At 40.3% G+C, this 24,871-nt stretch overlaps 1 protein-coding gene across 10 annotated transcripts in view; it reads right to left on the minus strand.

Moving 5' to 3' along the window:
- Window positions 1-24,871, minus strand: part of ATRX (ATRX chromatin remodeler) — a 290,081-nt gene that overhangs the window by 264,432 nt on the left and 778 nt on the right. For 4 of the 10 annotated variants that reach the window (XM_032251335.1, XM_032251340.1, XM_032251339.1 and 1 more), the window contains exon 2: window positions 15,403-15,491. The exons of the other annotated variants lie outside the window; for them this stretch is intronic. In XM_032251335.1, coding sequence (XP_032107226.1) covers window positions 15,403-15,440 — 38 coding nt within the window. In that variant the 5' untranslated portion in view covers window positions 15,441-15,491. The remainder of the gene's footprint in view (window positions 1-15,402; window positions 15,492-24,871) is intronic. 10 annotated transcript variants of the gene reach the window in all.

Here is a 24,871-nt window from a genome sequence, read left to right on the forward strand (position 1 = left end):
AAAAAAAAAAAAAAAAAAAAAAAAGAATATTCATAAGAACAGTCTCTAGTGGCACCAAATTAAGAGGGAAAAAAAACTAAATATCCAACAGTAGCAAACTATTATCTATATAACTTAGTACCAAACAGGAATGAAGGCTGGGAGCAGTGGCTAACACCTGTAATCCCAGAACTCTGGGAGGCCGAGGCAGGTGGATCACTTGAGACCAGTTCGAGACCAGCCTGGGTTGACTCTGAGACCAGCCTGGGCAACATGGAGAAACACTGTCTCTACTAAAAATACAAAAATTAGCCAGGTGTGGTGGTAAATGCCTGTAATCCCAGCTGCTTGGGAGGCTGAGGCACGAGAATCGCTTGAACCCGGGAGCAGAGGCTGCAGTGAGCTGAGATCACGCCACTGCACACTCCAGTCTGGGCGACAAAGTGAGACTCTCTCTCCAAATACGAAATTTAAATTAAAAAATAATAAACCGGAGTGAAAAGTGGGTAACATCAATCAGTGCTGCCCAACAGACATAAAATGTAAAGCACAAATATATATTAAAATTTTCTAGTACCCACATTTAGGAAAACACAGGTAGAATATTTGTATTTTTTTTAATCCAATACATCCAAACTATTATCAGTTCAGTATGTGGTCAATATATCAGATTTTTTCAGATTTTGGAATATCTACATTAAACCTCTGAGCAGTTCCTTTGAGAGTCATGTCAATGATCAAAAATTTTTGGGTTTTGGAGCATTTTCTATTTCAGATCTTTTGATTAGGGATAGTAAACATTTAGTGAGATATTTTACATTCTTTTTTTAATACTAAATATCTGAAATTCCATGTACAAATATATTTCTAGCACATCTCAATGTGGACTAGCTACATTTCAAGTACTCAATAGCCACAGATAGTGGCTATTGTATTGGACAGTGCCGATCTAGAGTTACATCAAAATCCTAAAAACAACACTGAGCCACAAAAAAAAAAGCAAGTTGCAAAATAATATGTACTATGTGGTGCCACTTACATAAACTTCTAAAACTGAAAAAACTCTAAATAAGATTTATGTGCGGTGTATATCGATACCTATTTATGTAGAAAACATATTAAAATAACCTGAGGCTTCAACTCTATCTGTAATGTTTTAGTTATTTAAAAGAAATCTAAAGCAAATATGACATAAGATTTTAAAATATTTCCCAATTAAATAAAAATAGGATATGCTTACTTCTGTTTACATTCGATTATCTACTTCTGAAAATATGCTACAGAAATATTTAGTGTGTAAATGTCATATTTCACTTTGTACTACATGGTCCATAGCATCTTTCTGTCCTTCATGTATTAAGTTTGATAATAGATGTTCAAGGAAAAGTTCAAAAAAATTAAGGATAAAAACTGATTTTGTGTTGTTTATTCTACAAGCATTTACTGTATGATTATTGTGTGTATTCAAGTAGTTCATAATGTGGTTAACAGCTTTTTGTTACAAGCAATCATATAGAGATAAAAGTATATTTTGGCACCATGTAGAACAACAAGATCAAAGTAAAAGAGCAAAATACTATAACAGTGAGTTTGGGCCCTAAGAGTAATTGTTTAATGGAAAATTTTTAAAGGCATTCTTTTTATGTATATATTTAAAAGGTATGGCCAGGCGCAGTATCTCACATCTGTATTCTCAGCACTTTGGGAGGCTGAGGCGGACACATAGCTTGAGCTCAAGAGTTCAAGACCGGCATAGGCAACATGGCAAAAGCCCATCTCTACAAAAACTACAAAAATTAGCCAGGCATGCTAGCGTACACCTGTAGTTCCAGCTACCTGGGGGAATGAGGTGGGAAGATCACTTGAGCCTGGGAGGTCAAGGAGACAGTGAGCTGTGATCGTGTCACTGCACTCCAGCTGGAGCAACAGTGCGAAACCCTGGCTCAATCAATCAATCAATAAAGTGTACAACATGATGTTCTGATATACATATACATAGTGAAATGATTACTATGGTCAAGCAAATTAACATGTCCATCTCCACATCTAGTTACCTTTTCTGTGTGTGCTGAAAACACCTGAAATCTACTTTTTTAACAAATTTCCAGTAAATGATACAGTATTAACTACAGTCTTCATGCTGTATATTAGATCTCTACATTTAGTCATCCTATATGATTCCAACTCTGTAAGCTTTAACCAGTATCTCCCCATTTCTCCCACTTTTCCACCCCTATTTAACTACCTTTATTCTCTCTTCTTTTGCAGGCTTGGCATTTTTAGATTCCACATATAGGCTGAAATCATGAAGTATTCTTTTTTCTGTGTCTGGCTAATTTCACTTTGCAAAATATCCTCCAGGTTCATCTATGTTGTCACAAATGGCAAGCACATTGGTTTAGTGTACCATCTTGAGATACACAATGACTCACTAGAAGAGATTTCTTTTAAAGACTGGAATAAACACACAAGCAAAATTCTCATTATTCATTCTACTTAGTTTTAGCTAAACACTGTATATTACTTGTACATAGCTGAATATTCTAACAAAGGTTCACAGAACATGAAGGAAAAGTTCAAAATGGGAAACACTGGAACGAACCAAAGAGACTATGAGTTGCTATAATGTGGAACTTCAGATATAACAGTCTTTCAAAACAAGAAAAACAATTAGTTGAACATGTGACTTTAAAAACTGAACCTTAATTATACTAATATCTGCAATTTACTTTGAAATGAATAAGAAAATAAAATGGAATGTCATGTCAATGGAGAGTTGGACAGATGGATCAATATGCAATAAAACAAGAGTAAAATGTCAAAGGTAGAATCTAGGTGCTAATAATATTGTTGCTCAGTGTAAAATTCTTTAAACTTTGCTGTAAGCTTTTAAATTTTCATAGTATGTTAAAAATTAAACTTTAATGTGAGGATAATAGCTTCTAAACTACAACTATGATGTGTATTCCCACCAAAAGCAAAAAAAAATCAACCTATCTTTTCGGAAATAGTTCATTTTAGATAAATACCCCATGGTATAGTTTGTTGAGCAAACACTTCAATAAAATATGATTATGTCTGGAATTCAGTCTAGAATAATCCACTGCAGGGGAGGGGTTAACCAAATTCAACTAACTGCGAGATGATAGATGATAACTGCTGAAGCTGAGTGACAGGTACTCGGAGGGTTCGTTAAGCCACATATATATATATATGTATTTTAGATGGTCTCACTCTTGTTGTCCAGGCTGGACTGCAATGATGCAATCTTGGCTCACTGCAACCTCCGCCTCCTGGATTTAAGCGATTCTTCTGACTCAACCTTCCAAGTAGTTGGGATTACAGGTGCCTGCCACCACGCCCAGCTAGTTTTTGTGTTTGTAGTAGAGCCAGGGTTTCACCATGTTGCCCAGGCTGGTCTTGAACTCCTGACCTCAGGTGATCTGCCCACCTGGGCCTCCCAAAGGGCTGGGATTACAGGCGTGAGCCACCGCACTATTATACTATTTTCTTATTTCTGCATATGCTTGCAATTTTCCAGAATAAAGAAGTCAAATAGTCTGGGCACAGTGGTGCATGCCTGTAATCCCAGCACTCTGGGAGGCCGAGGAAAGTGGATCACTTGAGCTTAGGAGTTTAAGACCAGCCTGGGCAACATGATAGAACCCCGTCTCAACAAAAAATAAAAAAACGAGCCAAGTATGGTGGCAAAGGCCTATAGTCCCAGCTACTCAGGAGGCTGAGGTGGGAGAAAAACTTGCACCCAGGAGATCTAGGCTGCAGTGAGCCAAGATCACGCCACTGTACTCTAGCCTGGGAAACAGAGTGAGACTGTCTCAAAAAAATATTGAGAACGTTTTAATATCTAGCTCAGGATACTATAGCCTAAAGCAGATAATCTATTTCAATTTTTTATATTAAAGATATAACTAATCCTGTAATCCTGGCTTAATTTTAAATCATTATCTTGTAGAAATGTACTGATCTTTGTTTTTTTTTTGTTTTGTTTCATTTTTTTTGTGAGACAGAGTCTCACTCTGTCGCCAGGTGCTAGGCTGGAGTGCAGTGGCACAATCTCGGCTCACTGCAACCTCCGCCTCCTGGGTTCAAGCAATTCTCCTGCCTCAGCCTCCTGAGTAGCTGGGACTACAGGCACACTCCACCACGCCCAGCTAATTTTTGTATATTTAGTAGAGACGGCATTTCACCATGTTGGCCAGGATGGTCTCAATCTCTTGACCTTGTGATCCTCCCGCCTCGGCCTCCCAAAGCGCTGGGATTACAGGCTTGAGCCACCGCGCCCAGCCTGATCCTTGTTTTTATGAACAGTTACTTCTAAGTCTGCCGGATACCTCTGCATTCCTTGATCTACTATTGTATTACGCACTTAGGGTATTAAGAGAAGTACCTTGAGTTCCCAAAGTCTGATGCAAGCTTCTGGACTCTGCTCACTCTGATCAAAGAATTTAAAAGAATGTTACCTCTTCTATGGCCAACTTCTAACTTACTCCACATTTTTCACAACAAAAACCCACAAGTAATAAAAAAAAAATGGCAATCCAAATTCCAATACATATAGAAGACATATGATGCAAAAATCAAATGAGTATTTTTCCTGTAGAAACAGTAGAAATAGAAATTACTCAAATTTTACAGAAGACTAGAATTGGTTTACTCCTCACTTTTTTCTCCCACCACAGACTTCCTCCTAGCTCAGTAAGCAGGATTATTCTTTCTAGTAAACTTAACCTACTCTGACCTCTAATAAGTATACTAAGCTAGTTACTGAACATAAAACAGAGTCAAAACTATGGACTACATGAATTCAATGTAGAAACTGCATTTCACAAGAAAGAACACATACAAGCTACTTTGAGATTAGGAATATAAACTTTTCCAACCAAAAACAACTATGTTGGCCGGACACGTGGCTCACACCTGTAATCCTAACACTCTGGGAGGCTGAGGCAGGTGGATCACCTGAGGTCAACAGTTCAAGACCAGCCTGGCCAACATGGTGAAACCCTGCCTCTACAAAAATTAGCCAGGCGTGGTGGTGAGTACCTGTAATCCCAGCTACATGGGGGGCTGAGGCAGAACTGCTTGAACCCAGGAGGTGGAGACTGCCGTGAGCTGAGATTACGCCATTGTGCACAGAGCAAAAACAGCAAAAACTCCATCTCAAAACAAACAAACAAACAAACAAAACAACTATGTCGCCGGGCGCGGTGGCTCAAGCCTGTAATCCCAGCACTTTGGGAGGCCGAGGCGGGTGGATCACGAGGTCAAGAGATCGAGACCATCCTGGTCAACATGGTGAAACCCCGTCTCTACTAAAAATACAAAAAATTAGCTGGGCATGGTGGTGCGTGCCTGTAATCCCAGCTACTCAGGAGGCTGAGGCAGGAGAATTGCCTGAACCCAGGAGGCGGAGGTTGCGGTGAGCCGAGATCGCGCCATTGCACTCCAGCCTGGGTAACAAGAGCGAAACTCCGTCTCAAAAAAAAAAAAAACAACTATGTCAATGACTAACTGCATACTCTTAGAAAACCCTGATTTCAGTAAGTAATTACCTCATCTTAATTTAAATAGTAAGAAAACAGCTCTGAAGCATAATAATACAAGTAATCAAGAAGATTCTAAATAGTCTATTGTCACAATAGATAGAAGAGTAGCTAATTTACTTCAGATTGTGGCACTGATAGAAAAATCACTTTAAGATTGAATGGGGTGAGGCAGCTCATGCCCGTAATCCCCAGCACTTTGGGAGGCCAAGGCGGGCGGATCACCTGAGGTGGGGAGGTCAAGGCTGGCCTGACCAACATGGAGAAACCCCGTCTCTACTAAAAATACAAAAAATTAGCCGGGCGTGGTAGTGCATGCCTGTCATCCCAGCTAGGGGAGGCTGAAGTAGGAGAATCACTTGAACACGGGAGGCGGAGGTTGTGGTGAGCCGAGATCACGCCATTGCACTCCAGCCTGGGCAACAAGAGCAAAACTCCATATCAAAAAAAAAAATCACTTTAAGATATAACAGGTGTCCTTTATTTTCTCGAACAAGAGTTTTAACACATACCTTACAGAAAAATAGTCAACTTTCTTATGGAAGTGTTATAAAATACACAGAAAACAACCTACTGGACTAGTTAAAAAACACAGTACTGCACCAAGAACCTTGAACTGGGAGTCAGATAACCTTGGTTCTAGTCCTAATTACTAATTAGATCTATGCCCTTAAGCAAACTGCAACCTTGAGAGAACTCAATTTTCTCATTTGTAAAATGAAAGAACTTTACTAGATGAATTAAAATGCTTTCCATCTATAATATTTGCTTCTGGAAAAGACCATCTAACCAACATAATAGATTTTTTTTTGAGATGGAATCTCGCTGTCGCCCAGGCTGGAGGGCAATGGCGCCATCTCGGCTCACTGCAACCTCCACCTCCCGGGTTAAAGCAATTCTCTCACCTCAGCCTCTCCAGTAGCTGGAATTGCAGGCACCCACCATCACGCTTGGCAAATTTTTTCTATTTTTGTAGAGACAGGGTTTCACCATGTTGGCCAGGCTGGTCTTGAACTCCTGACCTCAGGTGATCCACCCGCCTCAATCTCCCAAAGTGCTGGGATTACAGGCATGAACCACAGCACCCAGCCCCAACATAACAGATTTAAGAGTAAGTCAGCTGCAGGTCCACTCCTGGAAATAATAACCTTTTCCTCTGTGATATATTGATGCCCACATCCCTCAGCTGTTTTATTCACACTATCCTCAGACCAAAGGAGAAGTCTGGATCACTTAAGGATTCCCAACCTCAAACTGTATTTCTGAAATGCTATTGCCTTCCTCTTCTTATCTAGGTTACCTGATATGATTGTTATATAACTCAACAGGTCACTGAGATAAAATTTTAGACCTAAAAGCAGTTTTAAATGAGAGACTAAACTAAAAAGATTCACTACAAATTAAAAGGAAAAAAATTGAGGCTCAGGGTCACAGTTATCAGAAGACCCAGAACTAAAAGTTACAGAAACTATAATCTGGTGCTTTTTCATTCTATTAATAACACTACATTCCATAACTTGAAAATATTTTGATTTAATTTCATGTTACCCAAGGTTTTGAAGTTATTTTATTATTTCATCAACTATTTAAGTAAAAATCAAGTTATTATCGCTTAATGGAAGATATATCATAACAAATTTACTTTACCTATCACACCACTGTTAATTTATCATCCTGTTTAAAGCAGAAAACTCAACAGTCCTCACAGACATCTGCTCCCAGGGTAAGGAAAGACTTCTCCTTACATTGTTTCCTACATTTTAGAAAAGCACATATAACAAAGATTATATCATTACATGAATGAATACTGCTTTTAACAATAATTTTTATTGAAAAACTTATGAATAAAAGGAAACGTTTTAACTGTCCAGGTTTTTTGATACAGAAATTATCCTTTCATTTTTTATTCATTCAACTGATTATTTTAAATTAGATCACAACTAAGCCAGGCTACTCAAAACTAAGGAAATGTTAACCACACCCATGTTTCCTCAGAAGATCGTTAAATCAACATACAGAAAAAAATTTGTTCATAGACAATTGTCTTACAAAACAGAAACAGAATACGTAAGGGATATAAACTAAACTTATCTTTGGAAATACTTCTAGAAACTTAAGGCAAAACACTATCCATTACCCTAACATTGAAAACCGAAAAATTTCACTTCTGAAATCAGTATCAACAGAGCTCCTTTGGGAAATCCTGCTTTAAAGTAACAAAGTTTGGAGACTTCTCTCAAATGTAATGTATCTATGTATCTAATGTCTATATGGTAAACAAAAACACATTAAAGGCTCAGAGCTTATAGCTTACCAACTTTTTCTTTCCCTACAAACCACCATCACAATCCAGAATTTTTACCCCAAAGGAAGAGAGAGTTAGGAGACCAATGGTCAAAAATGGAAAAAGTAAGCCAGGTACCATGGTGTGCACCTGCAGTCCCTGCTACTCAAGATGCTAAGGCCAGGAGTACAAGACTGCAGTGTACTATGTTCACACCTGTGAATAGCCACTGCAACCTAGCCTGGACAACATAGTAAGACCCCATCTCAAATACATAGCTTTTTTTAATTTTCTAAATAAAAAAAGCAGCAAATTATGTCACACATGAGAATTGTTCTTCCACAAACTGTTCTTCTTTTTTTTTTTTAGATGGAGTCTCACTCTGTAGCCCAGCCTGGAGTATAGTGCCATGATCTTGGCTCACTGCAACCACCACCACCCGGGTCCCGGTTCAAGCAGTTCTCCTGCCTCAGCCCCCGAAGTAGCTGTGATTACAGATGCATGCCACCATGCCAAGCTAATTTTTATATTTTTAGTAAAGACAGGGTTTCACCATGTTGGCCATGCTGGTCTTGAACTCCTGACCTCATGATCCACCTGTCTTGGCCTCCCAAAGGGCTGGGATTATAGGCATGAGCCACCATACCTGGCCCACGAACTGTTCTTAAATAGATTGCAACAAACAGAAACGATCTGGGAGTGGTAGGCTTTAATGTAATTTCCACAGACCTGTCCATATGTGTATTTTTATTCTTTTCACTATATTATTTGTCCCTCTCATTTGTTTCATTATGTCAGTTTATTTTCAAATATGAGAACTGCTATTGTTTTACACCATCCAATTCTCCATGATAATGTAACCATTAAACATATTTTTCGGGGCCAAGCATGGTGGCTCACACCTGTAACCCCAACACTTCGCGAGGCTGAGGTGGACAGTGTGCTTAAGCTCAGGGGTTCACGACCAGCCTGGGCAACATCATAAAACTCCACCTCTACCAAAGAAGTACAAAAATTAGCCGGGAATGGTGGCACACACTACTTAGGAGACTTAAGTGGAAAGATCACTTGAGCCCAGAAGGTTGAGGCTGCAGTGAGCCAAGATTGTGCCACTGAACTCCAGCCCAGGCAACAGAGCAAGAGTGACTCAAAATAAAAATGAGAAATGATAAACCTTTTTTTTTTTTTTTTTTTTTGACAAAGAGTCTCTCTCTGTCACCCAGGCTGGAGTGCAGTGGCGCCATCTCAGCTCACTGCAACCTCCACCTCCAGGATTCAAGCGATTCTCCTACCTCAGCCTCCGAAGTAGCTGAGATTATAGACACATGCCACCACACCTGGCTAATTTTTGTATTTTTTTAGAGATGGGATTTCACCATATTGGCCAGGCTGCTTTCAAACTCCTGACCTCAAGTATTCTGCCAGCCTTGGCCTCCCAAAGTGTTGGGATTACAGGTGTGAGCCACCACCCAAAAATGATAAATTTTACATAGAAAAATGTACTTGAAACCATCCCAAGTGATTAAAATTACCATCATCAGTAACGGGACCAACCAACGTCATGCATCTCCTGTTACAGAGGCACTGAAAACAACATACCATCACTTCTGTGTTACTTCTGCCAAAAATGCATACCTTTCATCTAATCATAAGGAAGCATCACACAAACCCAAATTGAAATACATTCTAAAAAATAACTGCCCTATACTCTTCAAAAATGTCAAGATCAAAACAGACGAAGAGAGGCCACAGAACTGCTCCAAATTAAAAGGACATTATTAGGGTAACGAAAATTTACACACAGATTTTTGCCCACTTCACTCCTGCTTTGAATATCAAGAATATTCATCAATATTGACAATATGTCAGAATTTTGACAAATGAGGATGAAAAAGTCTACACACAGGGTGATGTGATTTAAGGGTAACACATGACATCTAATTTTAGTTTTATATAAATCTCCATACCTTCCTATTTTCCTACTTTACAGGCTAGAGTTATCTTCTCGAGTTTAATATTCACCATTCACCATTCACCATTTGTATCACTTCACTGTATCACTGTTCTTTTAAAAAGCTGATCATATTTCTCTACAAACTGTAGAGCATTTGTTTTAAAGTATTTGTTGGTTTTCTATAATGAAAAGGAGAAAATAAAACAGTTTAGCATAGCATAAAAAGCTTCTCTCGGCTGGGCATGGTGGCTATAATCCCAGCACTTTGGGAGGCCACGGCGGGCAGATCACAAGGTCAGGAGTTAGAGACCAGCCTGGCCAATATGGTGAAACCCTGTCTCTACTAAATACAAAATTAGCCAGGCGTGGTGGCACCTGCCTGTAATGCCAGCTACTCAGGAGGCTGAGGCAGAAGAATCACTTAAACCAGGAAGGAAGAGGTTGCAGTGAGCAAAGAGTGAGCCATTGCACTACAGCCTGGGTGACAGTTCAAGACTCTTTCTCAAAAAAAAAAAAAAAAAAAAGCTTTTCTCAAAACTGACCCCAATTAGCTTCCTTCTTTTCAATTCTACCTCCCATATTCTCTCCAATCATACTTAACATCTCATTTTTCTCAAGACACTCAAGGGCTCTTCTACCATAACTGTAGGCATATCCTATTCCACCACCTAGAATATTTCCCCCGCCTCACATTTCCCCCACCATCATCAATGACCCAACTCAAAATTGCTATCTCTCTTGGGAAAATACTTGCCATCAACTCTCTAAGGTAATATTTGCTATTCTTCCACATCTCTTGGTTTATATCACTATAACTATACTTAACCACATAGTCTATTTCAACCATTTACTCCTTCATTTAGCTCAGTATTCATTATCTATGAACATCTATTATCTAGAACAGTGGTTCTCAAGACCATAACACCCACAGGGAACATCTGGCAATTTCTGGAAATATTTTTGGTTGTCACAACTCAGGGTAGGGGTGTTCATTGGTATCTAGTGGGCAGAGGTCAGGGGTAAAGTGCATTCACAGGACAGCCTCTAACAAAAAATTTTCTGGACAAAATGTCTATAGTGCCAAGGTTGAGATAATCTGTTCTAAAATAATACTTGGGTCATGTTAAGCCTTAAAAGTGTTTATCGGCTGGGCGCGGTGGCTCATGCCTGTAATCCCAGCACTTTGGGAGACTGAGGCGGGCAGATCACCTGAGGTCAGGAGTTTGAGACCAGTCTGGCCAACATGAGGAAACCCTGTCTCTACTAAAACTACAAAGAAAATTACCCAGGTGTGGTGGTGCACACCTGTAGTCCTGGATACTCGGGAGGCTGAGGCAGGAGAATCGCTTGAACCCAGGAGGCAGAGGTTGCAGTGAGCCGAGATCACACCACTGCACTCCAGCCTGGGCAACAGAGTAAGACTGCATCTCAAAAGAAAAAAAAATTGGCCAGGTGTGGTGGCTCACGTCTGTAATCCCAGCACTTTGGGAGGCCAAGGCAGGCAGATCACAAGGTCAGGAGTTCGAAACCAGCCTGAACAACATGGTGAAACCCCTGTCTCTATCAAAAATACAAAAATTAGCCAGGCATGGTGGCATGTGCCTGCTGAGGCAGAATTGCTTGAATCCAGGAGGCACAAGTTGCAGTGAGCTGAGCTCATGCCACTGCACTCCAGCCTGGGCTACAGAGCGAGACTCCATCTCAAAAAAAAAAAAAAAAAGTGTTTATCAAAATAGCAAAATGAGGCCATATACAGTGGCTCACTCTTGTAATCCCATTACTTTAAGAGGCCGAAGCAGAATGATCACTTGAGGGCAGGTGTTTGAGACACACCTAGGCCACAGAGCAAGATCCCATCTCTCCAAAATAAAACAAGAAAAAAATTTTTTTTGAGACAGAGTCTCACACTGTCACCAGGCTGGAGTGCAGTGGCGCCATCTTGGCTCACTGCAACCTCTGCCTCCCGGGTTCAAGAGATTCTCTTGCCTCAGCCTCCCAAGTGGCTGGGACTACAGGCACGCACCACCACACACAGCTAATTTTTGTGTATTTTTATTAGAGACTGGGTTTCACCATGTTGGCCAGGATGGTCTCGATCTCTTGACCTTGTGATCCGCCTGCCTCAGCCTCCCAAAGTGCTAGGATGGCATGCATGAGCCACTGAGCCTGGCCCAAAACAAACATTTTTAATGGTTAAAATGCTAAATTCTGTGGTATGTGTGTTTTGCCACAATTTTTTTTTTTTTTTTGAAAGATGGGGTTGGGGGGGAGGGAGAAAAAAAAGAAAAGAAAGATGGGAGTCTTGCTCTGTCTCCCAGGCTAGAATACAGTGGTATAATCATAGCTCACTGCAGCCTCAAACTCCTGTGCTCAAATGATTCTCCCTCCTCAGTCTCCCACGTATTTAGGACTACAGGTGTGCACCACTATACCTGGCTAATTTTTTAAATTTTTTGTAGAGACAGAGTCTCACTATGTTGCCCTGGCTGGAGAGAGATTTTCCTGTGGCAAATTTCGGCTTAAAAAAAAAAATAACTGAGACATTTAACAAGCTATGTTGGATGCACTATAGTAGTCAGCCTTTGAAGGAAATATATTATTTCATATACTTAACAAGTAACAGGACCTGTCACTTTAATATGAAATAGTCACCCTTAATTCTCTGCTTTTAGCTAGATGTTCAGAATACAAAATGAAAATTCATAATCGGATGTTTGGTTTTAAACTTTGGGGGTATCTGAGGAAGATGGAAAGGGAAAAATCAAGAAAAATGAGAGGTGGGATAATTCTCCCCAACCAAGCCTACTTTTGTTCAAGTATCTAAACAAAATGGCAGAGAATGAGCTGAATACTAATTTTAGTATTAAAAGCAAAATCATTCTAAAACATAGAAAGAAAATGAGAGGTGGGAAAATTCTCCCCAACCAAGATACTTTTGTTCAAGTATCTAAACAAAATGGCAGAGAATGAGCTGAATACTAATTTTAGTATTAAAAGCAAAATCATTCTAAAACATAGTAAAAGCAAAGACATTATGTACCTCCTGATAAAATGTGCTGTGAAGCACACAACATCACTTCATAGTATTCCTACCAAAATAAATAATCACAGGGAAACATCAGACAAACACAAATCAACTGGCCTGTGTTCTTTTAAAACTGGAGAAGAGGCTTGCATGCTGGCTCACACCTGTAATCTCAACACTTTGGGAGGCCGAGGCGGGCAGATCAGCTGAGGTCAGGAGTTCAAGACCAGCCTGACCAACATGGTAAAACCCCATCTCTACTAAAAATACAAAATCAGTCGGGCGTGGTGACACATGCCTGTAGTCCCAGCGACTCAGGTGGCTGAGGCAGGAGAATCGCTTGAACCCAGAAGGTGGAGGTTGCAGTGAGCCGATACCACGTCACTGCATTCCAGCCTGGGCAACAAGAGCAAAACTCTGTCTAAAAAAAAAAAAAAAATGGCAAGGTGAGCTATTCCAGACGACATTGAAATATAATGAGTGTTCTAGAATTGGATGGTAGATCAGAAAACAAGAACTTTTGGTCTTTCATCATAAAGGACATCATGAAGCAATTGGTAAAATGCAAATAAGGTCTGTAGATTAAAAATAGTATTGTAGCAATGCTAATCTCTCTTTTAAGAGATGGGGGTCTCACTGTGTCATTCAGACTAGCGTGCAGTGGCACAATCACAGTTCATGGCAGTCTGGAACTTCTGGGCTCAAGTGATCCTCCTGCCTCTAGCTTCTAGGATTGCAGGAATGAATTGTCATGCTGGGCTAATTTAGTTGTTTTGTTTGTTTGTTTTTGTTTTTTGTTTTTTGTAGTGACAGGGTCTCACTACGTTGAGAAGACTGGTCTTGAACTCCTGGCCTCAAACAATCCTGCCGTCTCAGCCTCCCAAAGTGCAGGGGATTACAGGTATGAGAGACCACCATTAAGGCCTAGCCTTAATGCTAATTTCTAATTTTGCTGACTATACTAGGACCATGTAAGAGAATATTCCTAGTATCAAGAAATACATATTAAACTATTTAGGAGTATTATGAGAAAACACCAAACACTTGTTAACAAAAGAAAAAAAATATTTAGGAGTAAAGGGACATCCTGTCTGTAATTTACTCTGAAACAATTCAGAAAAATAATAATAGAGAATGATAAAGTAAACATGGTAAAATATTATCACTTGCTGAATCTGGATGAAACACATCTGAGAATCTTTTGCTATTTTTACAAATTTCCTACAAGTCTGAAATTATACCTTTTATACAGTAAAAAGGGGAGGGGATGATTACTCTTTATCTCCCTAAAGACAGATCAGATTCATCTCCTGAGGTTACCGTTACAAAAAAACAATCACGTGGCCAGGCAGGTGTGGTGGCTCATGTTGTAATTCTAGCACTTTGGGAGGCCAAGCAGGGCAGGCAGCTTGAGTCCAGGAGTTCGATACCAGCCTGGGAAACATGGCAAAACCTCATCTCCACAAAAAAATACAAAAATTAGCTAGGCATGGGGGCATGCACCTACAGTCCCAGATATTCGGGAGGCTGAGGTGGGATGATCACTTGAGCCCAGGGAGGTGGAGGCTGCAGTGAGCCATGACCGCACCAATGCATTCCAGCCTGAGTAACAGAGTAAGAGCCTGTCTCAGAAAAAAAAGAAAATTAAAAACCATAATTCTATTTCATTTTATTTTTCAGACAGAGTCTCACTCTGTCACCCAAGCTACAGTATGGTGGCACAATCTCGGCTCACTGCAATCTCCACCTCCTGGGTTCAAGTGATTCTCCTGCCTCAGCCTCCTGAGTAGCTAGGATTACAGGCACATGCCACCACATCCGGCTAATTTTTGTGTTTTTAGTAGAGACGGGGTTTCACCATGTTGGACAGGCTGGTCTTGAACTGACCTCAGGTGATCTGCCCACCTCGGCCTCACAAAGCAAAGTGCCAGGGTCACAGGCGTGGGCCACCGTGCCTGGCCAAAAACAATAATTCAATAAAATATCATACCATATGTGGCACTGCTGAGAAAGCTGTTTGAAGTGAAATGTCTTTGATTAGTGGATGGATCTTAAAATATCCTTTTTAGTAAAACCAAAACTGTTTTGGGAGGCAAGGGCTGGGTTACTAGCCAAAATACATATTAATAGATTTTTTTAAATACAATAAGCTTCATGGAGACAGGTCCCTTATCTGTCTTGTTCATCAATGCACTACTTAGAACAGTTCCTGACACATGCTAACAGTAATCAGTAATAATTAATATTTGAGTAATAATAAAAACGCAAGTGCTTTATGCTCATTTAACTCACTTAGTATTCACATCACCCCAGAAACATTTGGTGAATGAATTCGTACTTTTTGCAGGATGATAATTAAAGTCAGTTCCTCGATAATGTAACATATGGGTTCCTAAAAATCAACAGACCGTAAAATTCTGCAATGAACACCACAGAACTCATAGGAAAAATGGGGTTAGAAGCACAACACTCAAAAACTTCATCAGTGACGCTTTTTTTAAAAAAAAAAAGAAACCAAAGAAAAATGGTAGCACAGCTTTACACATCTTAAGCAATTAATAAATGCTCAAATATAACAATAAATATGGCACTTTACCTTGAAAAAGACCTGAAGTTTGCTTGTGAAGTGGGCATCAAAAGGGTTGCAGCTCATGAATTATTGTGAAGCGGTAGAAGGAAGGTTATCTGAAATCGGATTGAAAATTGTAACAACAGACGTAGATGGGTATGGTTTATAACCCAAGTGGTAAAATGAGGTAGCTGGCAGATGTCTGAGGTGTATGCATCTATCTATATGCATGTATTTTTATGCAGCTATTTTTAGAGGAGTGTAGTATCCTGCATTCACCTAGCACAATAATGAGCAAACTATTTTGATAAAGGGCCAGATAGTAAACATTTAGGCTTTGTGGGCCATTAGGTCTCTGTTGCAGCTATTCAACTCTGCAACTGCAGTGCAAAAGCAGCCACAGACAATGTAAATAAATGGGCATAGGTGTATTCCAATAAAACTTTATTTGCATGGCTCACGCCTATAATCCCAGCACTTTAGGAGGCCAAGGTAGGCAGATCACCTGAGGTCAGGAGTTCAAGACCAGCCTGGCCAATATGGCAAAATCCCATCTCTACTAAAAGAAAAAAAATTGAGCCAGGTGTGGTGGTGAATGCCTGTAATCCCAGCTACTCGGGAGGCTGAGGCATGAGAATCACTTGAACCCAGGAGGCAGAGGCTGCAGTGAGCTGAGATTGTGCCACCGCATTCCAGCCTGAGTGACAGAGTGAGAGTCCGTCTCAACAAAACAAAACAAGGATCAAAAACAAAACAAAAAAAAGAACTTTATTTACAAAATACAAGCCACTGGTTGGCAGGCCACAGTTTGCTGATCCCTGACCCTGCAAACAAAATCCCCCATATAAGCAAATGCAAATTTTGTTCTATGCTTCAAATTGTTCCCTGAAATATCAACCCTGTTGGAAAAAAATCCACATTTTCAAAGCAAGCATTACAGCAGAAATAAATGTGTAATGCTATCAAATAAACCAAAAAATAACTAATATAATTCAAATAAGCAAAATAATAAATCCAGTATTACTCAAAAATAATTTTTTAATTTAGATTTTAAGTCAAATGTTACCCAAAAGTAAACTGAGCACTTCAAATGGCCAAAATGAAGACAACTAAGGATGCATTCTGATCACCGTCATTCAAAATCTGTGCATTAAATTATACACAATCTTTTTTAAAAGTAGGTAATACTTTCCACAATTCTGAACTAAAATTATCAGGCCCATTCACAAAGGCAAATATACCTTTTACAAGATCATCGAGCCACAAAAGCTACCATACAAAATGCACATTAGTAGCCAGGCATAGTGGCACATGCCTGTAGTCCCAGCTACTCAGGAGATTCAGGTAGGAGGATCACTTGAGCCCAGAGTTCGAGGATGCAGTGAGTTATAAGCTATGATCATCCCACTGTACTCCAGGCTGGGTGACAAAGCAAGTCATTGTCTCTTAAAAAGCACAATAATTATGCAGTATTTGTCCAGAAATTAAGTTTAAAATTCTATGTTGACCTTCTTCCAAATAGAAAATGCTAACATACACAATATTCCTTTGCTTAAGCTGGTAATCCTCACATGGAATTCTCCCACAGTCTTCTTTGTCAAAACTGTACCTACACTCCAAGGACCAGATTCAAATGCTATCTCTCTATAAAGTTTTCCTGGCCGGGCGCGGTGGCTCAAGCCTGTAATCCCAGCACTTTGGGAGGCCGAGGCGGGTGGATCACGAGGTCAAGAGATCGAGACCATCCTGGTCAACATGGTGAAACCCCGTCTCTACTAAAAATACAAAAAAATTAGCTGGGCATGGTGGCGCGTGCCTGTAGTCCCAGCTACTCAGGAGGCTGAGGCAGGAGAATTGCCTGAACCCAGGAGGCGGAGGTTGCGGTGAGCCGAGATCGCGCCATTGCACTCCAGCCTGGGTAACATGAGTGAAACTCCGTCTCAAAAAAAAGTTTTCCTTGGTCCCCACCAGAAATGTCTTTCTACTTTGAACTTCATGCAGCATTTATCACTTTATATTCTACACCAAAACTAATTGTGTACACGTCTTATTTCCTCTGATATACGGAAAATAAGACTAATCATTAACCATACTAATTGCCCTACCTGGAGTGCCCTCTCACAGCCAACCCTTAACAGCTAACTCATTCAAGACTCAATATAGATAATATCTCCTTTGCAAAACTTTCCTAGACATCCCCCAATGCTTTTTTTCATTTCTGATCCCTAGCACAATCAATATATTTCCATATTAGCACTGCTTTCTAACTGCTTATTTATTTATCAATCTCCTTCACTTGACTAAGAATGTCTTAAGGAGGCAGGAATTTTATTACCCTTGGCATACCCTAGCAGTGCCATGCCTGGCCCCTAACTGATACTTAAGTATTTGATCAACTAATAAAACATTCCCCCAAAACAAGGAGTGCAGGATATATACATGTGAATACTACTGCCAGACCAATAATTTCTTAAACAAATATTGTATGCGACAGTTAACAAGAGTGCTGGACTACAGATACCGGAAATGGCTACTTCAAACTAAAACTGAGAGACAAAGTTTCAGAGACAGTATCTGAAAATAGCAGCTACAGTGCAAAATTCAAAGACTTTTCCCAGAGCAAAAAGAACAACTGGCTAGATACATAGGTCTTTTCAGACATACCATCTTCAATCATAAAAGGGCAGAAATATACTGGATATAGCAATCTTTCAAAATAGAACATATTCTAAGCCACAATAATTAAGAAACTTCCCAACAAAAATGTTTTTCCTTTCCAATAAATGTTTATGCAACCAGGTATACATGATACAATGGAAAACATTGGCAACAAAATACCTGTATCCTAACCAGGTAAGTTTTAGGGCAAAAAGATATAAACACATTGAATAAAGAAACTTTCCCTAACCCACAAAAGGCAGATAAGAAAAGGATCAACAGCCGGGCGCGGTGGCTCAAGCCTATAATCCCAGCACTTTGGGAGGCCGAGGCGGGTGGATCACGAGGTCAAGAGATCAAGACCATCCTGGTCAACATGGTGAAACCCCATCTCTACTAAAAATACAAAACATTAGCTGGGCATGGTGGTGTGTGCCTGTAATCCCAGCTACTCAGGAGGTTTAGGCAGGAGAATTGCCTGAACCCAGGAGGCAGAGGTTGCGGTGAGCCGAGATCGCACCATTGCACTCCAGCCTGGGTAACAAGAGTGAAACTCCGTCTCAAAAAAAAAAAAGAAAGAAAATGATCAACAATCATATAAGCAGAATTTTTTTTTTTAAAATAACTTTAGGCAGAGTATGGTGGCTTATGCCTGTAATGCCAGCGCCTTGGGAGACCAAGGTGGGAGGATTGCTTAAGTCCAGGAGTTCAAGAGCATACTGGGCAACAAAGTGAGACCACCGTCTCTACAAAAAAATCAAAAAATTAGCAAGGCATGGGGACACACCTGCGGTCCCAGCTACATGGGAGGTTGAAGCAGGAAGATTGCTTGAGCCAAAAGGTAAAGGCTACAGTGAGCTGTGTTCAGCATCACTGTACTACAGCCTATGTGAGAATTAAACCTTGTCCCAAAAAACAGTAACACTGTAGACCATGTAGTCTTGTTCATTCTGCAAATGACAAAACAGAAGCCTGGAACAAATAAATGATTTGTCCACAGTCATACAATCAGTTAAGCAACAAAGCTATAACTAAAAAACCAAGGTCTGGCTCACAGTTCGGTGTTCATTCCTCTATACAAGCAGTTGTCAAACCATTTAGTCACAGCACCTCTCTACACTTTTTTTTTTTTTTTTTTTTTTTTTGAAGACGGGGTTTCACCATGTTGGTCAGGCTGGTCTTCAAATCCCAACCTCAGGTGATCCGCCTGCCTTAGCCTCCAAAGTGCGTGGATTACAGGCGTGAGCCATCACGCCCAGCCTACACTATTAAAAATTAATTAAGAGAAAAAAAAAGAAAAATAATTTTTAAAAAATTACTTAAGAGGCTGGGCGCGGTGGCTCATGCCTATAATCCCAGCACTTTGGAAGGCCGAGGCGGGTGGATCACGAGGTCAAGAGATCAAGACCATCCTGGTCAACATGGTGAAACCCCGTTTCTACTAAAAATACAAAAAATTAGCTGGGCATGGTGGCGCGCGCCTGTAGTCCCACTCGGGAGGCTGAGGCAGAATTGCTTGAACCCAGGAGGCGGAGGTTGCAGTGAGCCGAGTTCGTGCCATTGCACTCCAGCCTGGGTAATAAAAGCAAAACCCCACCTCAAAAAAAAAAAAAAAAATTTAACTAAGACCCCAGAGCTTTAGTTTGTCTTTTAAGAACCATTATTATAAACATGTTACCTGCTCCAGAATATCTTTAGGCTTTATCAATAGCTATTATTGATAAATATTGATATTTACTCCCATTTGAGCTTACTCCCATTTTACAGATGGAGAAACAGAAGTTAAACATCTTGCATGTCAGCTTTCAAGCTGACCATAAGATAAAGCATTAGGATAAAATTAGAGACAGACTGCTTACACACTCCTTTCACTGCCCTGTTGTATTCAATATATCTAAAGGAAGATCTATGCATCAGTTTTCACTGGCTTAAACTATTTAAATAGTTTCTGATATCCAAAATAATATTCACGATCTGGGGGAAAGCACTTCATGTAAATTCATGAATTGCCTGTATCCTGTCACCCAACCCATAAGTTTATTCAGACCCCAAAATTGAAAAAGACACATACACACAATTACTTATGAAACAATTATTTCACACACCTACATCAATACTTAAATATTATTTTAAGTACTACACTTATCTTATCTCTAGAAATACAATATATAACTGAAAGCTGATGGCCAGCTACACCAAGGGTTGCCAATAATAAAACCGGGCCTGATAAAAATTAAGGTCACGAATGTCTTTCTTTTCACCCCAACCCATTACATAACCAAGCAATTGATATTTAAATGCTTAAAAAACCCTTTATAAAATTTGCACCTCCTCCCCCTCCACAGGCTTGGTTTTATGCTTTTCAACAGCAGAAATGCAAGTATTTCACATGCAATGTTGTTTAAAAATTAGGTTCCTATGCAAGTACTTGTTAACTACCACCTTAACAGACACACACTTTCTAAGACATTAAACATCTCTCAATTTAGACAACTTCTGCCTTTTTATATTTAAGACCAATAACAAGTTTATACAGCTGTCAGCTTTTCAAGTAATCAACTGCTGTAAGGACTAGAATGACAAATTTCGCCAAATCTCGCAGTAATCAGATTTTTATATGAAAATAAATCAAGGCTGGACACAGTATCTCACACCTGTAATCCCAGCACTTTGGGAGGCCAAGAAGAGCGGATCACCTGAGGTCAGGAGTTTGAGACCAGGCTAGCCAGCATGGTGAAAACCCCATCTCTACTAAAATTACAAAAATTAGCCAGGTGTGGTGGCATGCGCCTGTAGTCCCAGCTGCTCGTGAGGCTGAAGCAGGAGAATCACTTGAACCTAGAAGGCAGAGAGGTTGCAGTGAGCCGAGATCATGCCACTGCACTCCACCCTGAGTGACAGAGTGAGACTCCATCTCAAAAAAAAATAAAAAACAGGCGGGGCGCGGTGGCTCACGCCTGTAATCCTAGCACTTTGGGAGGCCAAGGTGGGTGGATCACCTGAGGTCAGGAGCTCAAGATCAGCCTGGCCATCATGGTGAAACCCCATCTTTAAAAATAAATAAATTAATAATAAATAAATTAATTCCAAGTTCTCTAAGACAAAAATAATAATAATAAAGTAAAAAATAAATAAATAAATTAGCCGGGCGCGGTGGCTCAAGCCTGTAATCCCAGCACTTTGGGAGGCCGAGGCGGGTGGATCACGAGGTCAAGAGATCGAGACCATTCTGGTCAACACGGTGAAACCCCGTCTCTACTAAAAATACAAAAAATTAGCTGGGAATGGTGGCGCGTGCCTGTAGTCCCAGATACTCAGGAGGCTGAGGCAGGAGAATTGCCTGAACCCAGGAGGCGGAGGTTGCGGTGAGCCGAGATCGCGCCATTGCACTCCAGTCTGGGTAACACGAGCGAAACTCCGTCTCTAAATAAATAAATAAATAAATAAATAAAAGTTTATCAGTTATGAGGCCTCCATTCTAGGCCCTAGCTCCAGGATGACAATTCTAGACATATCCTGGGCCAAAAGGGAGCCTGCTGCCTTGAAGGGAAGGACCCAGTCCTAGCAGTATACATCACCTGATAACTGAAAGCCCTTGGTTCCTGAATAACCAGCAGAGAGCCGGGCACAGTGACTCACACCTGTAATCCCAGCACTTTGGGAGGCCAAGGGAAGTGAATCACTTGAGTCCAGGAGTTCACGACCAGCCTGACCAACATGGTGAAACCTCGTCTCTACTAAAAATATAAAAACTAGATGGGCATGGTGGCATATATCTGTTAATCCCAGTTACTCGGGAAGCTAAGGCATGAGAATCACTTGAACCTGGGAGGTGGAGGCTGCAGTAAGTCAACATCATGCCACTTCACTCCAGCCTGGGCAACAAAATGAGACTCTGTCTCAAAAAAAAATAAAATAAAAATTAGGCCGGGCGCGGTGGCTCACGCCTGTAATTCCAGCACTTTGGGAGGCCGAGGCAGGTGGATCACATGAGGTCAGGAGTTTGAGACCAGCCTGACCAACATGGAGAAACCCCGTCTCTACTAAAAATACAAAAAAAAAAAAAATTAACTGGGCATGGTGGCGTATGCCTGTATTCCCAGCTACTCAGAAGGCTGAGGCAGGAAAATCACTTGAACCCAGGAGGCAGAGGCTGCGGTGAGCCAAGATAACGCCACTGCACTCCAGTCTGGGCAACAAGAGTGAAACTCCATCTCAAAAAAATAATAATTAAGGCCGGGCACGGTGGCTCATACCTATAATCCCAGCACTTTGGGAGGCTGAGGCGGGTGGATCACGAGGTCAAGAGACCAAGAGCATCCTGGCCAACATGGTGAAACCCCGTCTGTACTAAAAATACAAAAAATTAGCTGTGCGTTGTGGCATGCGCCTTTAGTCCCTGCTACTCGGGAGGCTGAGGCAGGAGAGCTGCTTGAACCTGGGAGGTGGAGGTTGCAGTGAGCCGAGATCGCGCCACTGCACTCTAGCCTGGCACCTGGTGACAGAGCGAGACTCTGTCTCAAACAAAATAATAATAATAATAAATAATCAGCAGTGATATCCATGTACCCAAGTACTACACTGAGGGCTTGGTGATTACAAAAGACCCTCTCTTCAAGCTAATCCTATTTCAAACAATACGAACAACCAAAAAAATCCTTTAAAAACAACAAAACCTTTAAAGACTGAGCCGCTGATTAGTCAGTGTATGTTTTAGCCAGGTCATCGGTTTATTTTCCTTCCTCTTGTCTTTTAGCCATTTTTCCACCACAGAATCCTAGAACATTACTTTTTTTTTATAAACACAAGTGAAAAATCAGAACTAGTCTTTGTTCCTGCTTTTTAAGTGCTTGACAAAAGATTTGATAAAGAAAAAATCTGGAACTACTGTGTAAAATAACATTAATGCTCATATTATTTCTGCCTCACATTAGAAGAGAATCAAGAATGATTTGGTATTGTGGGTTCAACTTACTCAAGCATTACCTGTCAGATTCTCCTTTAACCATGATTATGGTTTCGGGGATCGATGACACTTCAGCCTGAGACAGTTCTAAACACCTACTTGGAGCTCTTTTATAGTAAATAATCAGGGAATGTCACACTTTTTAATTAATTCCCTACATTCATATATGCAGTTTTTTACTAGAGGTTTTTCATGTAACTTAAGACTCTCCTAGCATTAAATGTTTCGGTCATCTCACTATATAGTACATCTGGACATAAAAGGTGTAACATTATAAACAGCTACAAAATCATAGATCTACAACAAATGAGAGTAGGTAAGATGAACTTCTTTCATGGTAACACTTGGGCTAAATTAAAATGGCTATAATCAGGTTAGAACTAGCAGCTGAAGGGGGCATTAATGCCTTGTGGTTAAGAACATAAGCTGTGAAGTCAAGATGGAGTTCAATTCCAGCTCCACCAATTACAAGCTGTCTAACTTCCGTCAAGTTCTTGATCTCTCTGTGCCTCAGTTTCCTCATCTTTAAAATGGGCAAAACCAAGAACTTACCCCACAGGTTTGAGAATTCATCAAGAGTATAAAGAATGACAATAAGCATTCAACTTAGTTATGATTATTACTCTTACCATCAAGATCTAAAAAATTCAAGACTAGTAAGAGAAACTGACACTTCCGTAAAATGAATTATTCTATTCAGAAATTTTATATATTTAATTTGTTCATTCTAAAGAAACTGAGAAGATCTGACTTCAAACTATAGTTTCAAATGCAGACTTTGTGAAACTTAGCAAAATCTAGAGGTCATAATTTAACTATAAGCTACCATTCATGCATATGAACATGAGTGCCTGGTAATAACAGGCCAACCAGTTGTACTGGGTACCTCTTACATACCTAATACCCCATAAATAAAGATTTCTCGTATTTGAGCCAGTGACTAATTCAGAAATGAAGGCCACAATCGTGTACCCAACTAGAGAGCTATAATCTAAGAACTAAAGCATATTTTTCCCCAAGGTAAAGGGGGAAAAATATGTTTTTCTGTTCATGCAGAAAAACAGACATAAGTATCAAAGGCTTATTCCCCAATTCTACATTCTAGCTAAAGTGCTCTAAAAACATATGCCAACCTAAGTTACTCAAAGGCACATTTTGCCAACTGCAAATGCAATTCTGACCCATGCTCCTTGTACTTTTATTTTGCCACTAGACACCAAGGATACATCTCCGAGTAAAAAAAAAATTACTTAATTCACATCATGGGATTAAAAGTCAAATGTCAAACAGACTGAAAAGCCAGCCAGCCACCTGGGTAAAAGTATATACATTTCATATTGACTACCCAAATTTTGAGACCCGTCAAGAGGTAAATCGGCACACAAGAAAAACAGCTTCAACCTAATAAACGTGCCTGACTGGTTAAGAGGAGGCCTGCCAGGCACAGTTTCCCTTGCAATAAATCTTACTTCGCATCAACCCACGTTAACCTGCCCTTCATGCCTTCATCCTTCATGGAATAAATAAGTAAATATAGGGCCTAATTACTCCTCGAAATTTGCCCAGAAAGTAGAGAAACACTGGAAGTCCCATTAAGGCTGGACTTCACAAAAAGTAGCATACTAGGGTCCTCTGGAAGCAAAACCCTGTGTTGTCTCCCCTCGCCTAAAAATAAACACAAGGATACCCTTCAGGATATGGAGTAGAAAAGATACCTAAATACCTGGCATAACAGCAAGTCCCAACCAAAAAAAAAAAAAAAAAAAAGCTTGTCTCCTGGGGCTGCAGAAAAAAATCCCGCAGGGCCCGGGTACTTCCCGTCTCCAGCAGCCTAAACGCCTCTAAGTCGTCCTGGGATCTCACATCCTTGCG

This window comes from Sapajus apella, unplaced genomic scaffold (assembly GCF_009761245.1).
Source record: "Sapajus apella isolate SASKATOON/1434 unplaced genomic scaffold, GSC_monkey_1.0 scaffold75, whole genome shotgun sequence".
Classification (NCBI taxonomy): Eukaryota; Metazoa; Chordata; class Mammalia; order Primates; family Cebidae; genus Sapajus; species Sapajus apella.